At 46.2% G+C, this 5,726-nt stretch overlaps 1 protein-coding gene across 1 annotated transcript; it reads left to right on the top strand.

Annotated features, from left to right (window-relative positions):
- Positions 1-3,354: 3,354 nt before the first annotated feature.
- On the top strand, positions 3,355-4,296 carry LOC103210688 (putative olfactory receptor 9A1). The gene has a single exon (XM_007956603.1). It carries the CDS (start codon positions 3,355-3,357, stop codon positions 4,294-4,296), a length of 942 nt encoding a protein of 313 aa, XP_007954794.1.
- Positions 4,297-5,726: the final 1,430 nt, after the last annotated feature.

The raw sequence follows: 5,726 nt of genomic DNA, 5'->3' as shown, positions 1-5,726 counted from the left end.
CTTCCAAGTGGATGACAGTGGTAGCTGGGCACCATCTAGTTCTTCTTACAATAGATTTTTTGTGTATTGATTTTTTATTCTGTGATCTTGTTAACTTCACTTATTGATTCTAATGCTTATTTTTGTAGACTTCTTAGGATTTTCAATATACAGAATCATGTCATCTGTGAATAAGGAATTTTATTTATTTCCAAACTTGATTTAAAATTTTTATTTTCTTATGTCATTGCACTGCCAAGGACTTGCAGTGCAGTGTTGAATAAAAGTGGTGAGGACAGATATCCTTGCCTTGTTCCTTACCTTAGAAGGAATGCTTTCAGTCTCATCAGTAAGTTTGATGTTAGCTCTAAGATGTTGTAGATGTCATGTGTCCATTTGAGGATGTTTCCTTCTTCTTAGTTTTTCAGAGTTTTAATCATCAGTGGATGTTTCTTGACTGAGACCAATATGCAGGCTTCTTGGGATTTGATAAGTGTTTTAGAGGCCAATTGTGGTGTCTAATTTAGGGGGATGAGTGGGTGGTTTTGGCCCTGAGTGGCTGAGAGGAGCTTTGGTGGGAGCCGGGATAAGGAGAGAGGGGGCAGGCTATGTGGATTCTGAGATATCTCCTGGTAACTGAGAGCTGGGGCCTTGTGGGAAAGCATCTTGGTGCTGAGAAGCCCCAACTGGTGAGATCTCAGGTTCTCCCATTAAACCAACACTTTCAAAAGTTCTGAAACTTAATTGGCCAAAGTTGGGGATAACTCAAAGTTTATTCTGCTCTTTGCAGACTGATTGCTCAGGGACTCCCTGAACCGGGGCTAATTAAGAACAGGGCCCTCGGTGAGAAAGTCCCCAGGGGAGAGACCCTCAGCTCCCCAGGGCGGTGCTATTTCTGGACGTTTCCCTCAGTTCCTCTTTGAGGACGGTTTCCCTCCTCACCTCTGGTCCTCACCTCTGGTCCCTGTGCACAGCTCAACTCCAGGCAGACAGGAGGCAGCTTCGGCTGAGCCCTGGAGGGCATGGGAAGGGGCAGTGAAGCCCCTACATAGAGGTAAGCGTCTTCTCAGGGCTCCCATGTGCGATGGAGAGAGGAGAGCATCAGCATGAGAGCCTCTGGGCTCGGGCCCTTCTAGAATGAGGGCAACGAGAGTCCGAGGAGAGGCTCAGAGGGCTGCGGAGTGCACAGCTCATTTCCACGTCAGCAGACGGCAGGCGGGTCAGCCCGGCTCTGCCAGCCTCGGGGATACCCACAGCTCCCTGCATCTCATCGGGACCCTTCTCTCTCATTTCTCTTCACCCCGTCCTGATTATGCAGAAATTGTGTAAAACCAGAGGATTGTGTTAGCCCAATAATTCCATCCTTGAAGCCTATTTCTCCACCAGTAAAATGGCCACAGTGAGAGGTTTTACGTTGTGATTTGTTGAGGCAGGACAGAAAACCAAGAATAGTAGGATCAAGGGGATATGGCAGAACTGACCCCATCCAGGACCAAGTTGTATTCAATCTTCCATCCATCCAATTATCCATCTATCTATCCTTCCATCCATCCAATCTCATGGAGTTTATATTCCAATGTCATAGACGAATAATTAATAAGTAAATAAAATTAAATTTCCTATCTCTCTTCCTGGTTTTATTTATTGTTTTTGTGGCACAGTTTACACCCTACTAACATCTTACATATTTTATTGATCTCTCTTTCATGTGCTCTAAGCCAGGGGTGTATCTAAGACATGGTGAGAATGGCATGTGCCCTGAGTACCAGTTGAAGGGGATCAAAACTGAGCAATTTCTATTAACCATTGCAGTTTTAATCTTCAGTTGTGAGAGATCCTTCAGCAAGTTAAAGCTAATACTCTCATATGTGAAGGCCTCCACGAGTCAAGGCAGACTGTGTGATCTTGCTCTATTGAGTGTAGAAAGAGAAGAAATTGAAAACAATGACTGAGAACATCCTAGACAGAGAGTCATCGGTGGAAGCCAGGAAGGTGAAGTTGTCATTTTCATGTAGTGCCATATATACTAAGTAAAAGATTAATAGGCTTGACTTGTATTTTTGAGCTGATGTTATGGTAAAGTTATCTGAAAAGTAGGTGTCAGATGCTTGGACAGAGGCACAATTCATGCTGACCGTAGGTGCTATTTTCTGTAGATATGTCTCTGGTCTAGTTCCCACCTCCTCCTTGAAGATAAACTCCACACGTCAAGGATTTTCCTTTGCTTTCTTCATGGTTACATTTGTTTAATATCAAATTAAGGAATGGAATAAATAATTAAGTGTATAATAAAACATCAGGTCATCATAAGCAGTAAGAAGAAGACTGAAGTCCCATAGTGAGTGTGTCTTCCCTTCTGTGGGTAGGTTATTGGGAAGGGTCCCCCCAGGAGGTGGCACTTGAGTGAGGATGGGCTGGAGGATGCCAAGGGTCGAGGCCTAGGTGTCCTAAGCAGCTGGGAACTCAGATTTATCTCTGGTCTGTCCAGGTGGCATCTTTACTTCATCCTACGCTTTCTGAGGAAAATAGGGTCAGAGAAAAATGCATCTGCTCTTAGCAATGGTCCCAAGATTTTCTGTGGGATTGATACCATGGCAGAGCTGAGGACCACAGATTCCCATTTGCTTCCCTGAAGTCGAGGTATTTTGGAACGTGGGGGATGCAGAGATGTTGGTCCTGGGCCCTCTGATCATTTATTCTGGCCCAGGTTGTGTTTATGCAGTACAGAGGAGGACTTCAGCGTTCTGTCCCTCAGATATCAACATCATAAGGACATTTGAGGTCACTATGTCATCTGGTAAGAGGTGGATTTGATACTGTCAATGGAATAGGAAGTAGGACAATCTCATGTTCAGAAGATTAACTCAGCTTCAAAAGTGGCTGCTTGAAGGGGCTTAGCTCCTGCCCCTGCAATATGGCTGGGAGAAATCCTCACATCACAGGAGCTCACTTCCAGCAAATTGATTTATAGACCTTGGGGGACTTAACATTCAGACCGGACGTTGTCCATCATGGAGGCCCTGGGTGGTACAAATAGTCAATGTGTTCATCTGCTCACTGACGGTTCAGAGGTTCGAGTCCCCTCAGAGGTGCCTTGGGTAAAAGGGCTGGTCATCTATTTCCAAGAAATCAACCATTGAAAACTCTGTGAACACAGTTCTACTCCAACACATGTGAGATCGCCATGAGTCAGAGTCCAGCTGACAGGAAGTGGTACTGGAACGGCCATGGTAGTGGGGACATCTCACCTGATGGCAACGTTAGAAACAGCTCCTCATCCTGACCTGTCTTCACTCCTCACATGCAGGGCCATGTGGAGCATGTTACCTCTCCTTGATCTCTAGTTTTCACAAGGAGCAGAGGAAGGACTAACTGATGGGGAATCATTCTAGTGCCACTGAATTCTGCCTTCTGGGCTTTCGTGGGTCAAAAGAATTGCACCGTATCCTTTTTACTATATTCTTCTTCCTTTACTCAGTGACAATAATGGGAAACTTGGTCATCATTGTGATTGTCTGCATTGATAAGCGTCTGCATTCCCCTATGTACTTCTTCCTTGGCCACCTCTCTGTCCTAGAGAGCATGACCACCACCGCTATTGTTCCCATGATGCTCTGGGGGCTGCTGCTCTCTAGGATGCAGACAATATCGCTGACTGCCTGCATTGCTCAGCTCTTCTTGTTCCTTGCCATGGGGACTGCAGAGTTTGCATTACTGGGGGTGATGGCTGTGGACCGTTACGTGGCTGTCTGTAACCCTCTGAGGTACAACATCATCATGAACAGCTGCACTTGCACCTGGGCTGTGATTGCTTCATGGGTGTTTGGGTTCCTTTCTGAAATCTGGCCCGTCTATGCCACGTTTCAGTTTACCTTCTGCAAATCCAACGTGTTAGACCATTTTTTCTGCGACAGAGGACAATTGCTCAAACTATCCTGTGACGACACTCTGTTCACAGAGTTTGTCCTCTTCTTAATGGCTGTCTTCATTGTTGTTGGCTCCTTGATCCCTACGATCGTCTCCTACACCTACATCATCTCCACCATCCTCAGGATCCCCTCAGCCTCTGGCCAGAGGAAAGCTTTCTCCACATGTGCCTCCCACTTTACCTTTGTGGTCATTGGCTATGGCACTTGCTTCTTCCTGTATGTGAAACCCAAGCAAACACAGGCAGCTGAGTACAACAAGATTGTTTTCCTGCTGATTTCCGTGGTGACCCCTTTCCTGAACCCTTTCATCTTCACTCTCAGGAATGACAAATTCAAGGAGGCCTTTCTAGATGGGGTGAAACACTGCTGTCAGCTCCTCAAAGGCTAGCTCTTCTCTTCAGGTAGAATCATCTTCATTATGGATTATTCCATAACCTGGCAGTCCTAAGTCCCGTCTTGTCATTATCATCATTGCAAACATCAAATCATGTGTACAGATCCCACTCAGGCCTTGGAAGTAGACACACCAAGCAAGAGACCTGTTCTCTGCCCATTAGACTATCATAGGCTTAGTTTCTGCTTGTTGCCACATTTGAACCCAAAATCACATCTTAGCAATGTTGGTAGAATTAGATGAAAGAAGTGTATATATTTGTGTAGCAGTTCTATTATTCCAATTATTTATATTTTCCCGGGGAGGCAGGATGCTGGAGAGAGGGGGTGAGCTAGCTCCACAGCCATAGAACACTGTCACAGTACTTACTCTGCTCCTTCATCATTGGTCCTACGGCTATCATAGAATATTCTGCCATTTATTGACTGGGTTGCCATATGCACTTAGAAATCCCCACAGGCCCTCTTGTCCTGGTTGGATATCATATCATCCTGGCCCATTGCTGCTGTGGGCATATGCTTTTTGTGTATGGTGGGCCTCTGAACCAACCTGGAGAGATGACATGGGTGTTGGAGTGCTTTTCATCTGACAAATCCTGGTGGGATGGAGAAGGTGGACTATTTGGGGATTTTATTAGGGTAGAAGGTTCCTTCTGTTAATCTTTAGGATGTTACTTAAGCCTCTTCCCCTTGTGGTGGTTATGTAGACAAATAAGAAGTAAATGATTGATTGTAGGGAGAACATCTTGTGTTTCACAGCTGCTTAAACCAACCTTTTCTGTTAGCACTCCTCCCAGACTTGGACCTCACGTTTCATCATAGCCCAACTGTATGTGTTCCTTCCCATCGATTTTCTCTATTGGCAGAATCAAGAAAGAAGAGGTTATCACCTTGACTTTGGAATCCTTTGTAATTCCTGGGCAGGCTGTTCAGCAATGTTGTTGTAGGAACTCAGGTCTTGTTAGAGGAAAGGCTTAGAAGGAAGGGGATAGCTTGAAGGATCCTCCCAACTCTGCCCCACCCCGCAGTGTGGCTCCAATAACACAGTGTGAGTACTACCTTCCTGTCCGGAGTGGAGGCAGAGCCACCCTGCATGTCCAAGAATATTTCATGCCACACAGGTTCTAGATGAGATGACAGTGGGCTCTCCAATCTCACCTCGCCCTGTTCACCAAACCCTGTTCATGGGTCTGTTCTGGCCTTTTCTTTAACTCAGAAGCCCAGAGAAGGTGCCTTTCTCTAGTCCACCCACAGGCTCTTCCTGAGCCAGCTGTCGCTGGGCTGTGGAGGACGGAGAAGGGAAACCGGCCTGGTGCACGTGCCCGTCAATCCTTGGACCCGTCTGGTGGCTCTGGGCTTGCTGCTCTCTGCTCACCCTTTGCTCAGACTCCCTGTTCCTCTTCCTTTCTCCCTTCCTTCTTGAGC

This window comes from Orycteropus afer, unplaced genomic scaffold (genome assembly GCF_000298275.1).
Source record: "Orycteropus afer afer isolate SDZICR_OR568_19922 unplaced genomic scaffold, OryAfe1.0 scaffold00638, whole genome shotgun sequence".
Taxonomy (NCBI): Eukaryota; Metazoa; Chordata; class Mammalia; order Tubulidentata; family Orycteropodidae; genus Orycteropus; species Orycteropus afer.
The sequence above is the reverse complement of the archived record's forward strand: the minus strand, read 5'-3'. Positions and strand labels throughout refer to the sequence as shown.

Coding starts and splice junctions, on each gene's coding strand:
- LOC103210688 (XM_007956603.1), top strand. CDS start 3,355: ATGGGGAATCATTCTAGTGCCACTGAATTCTGCCTTCTGGGCTTTCGT.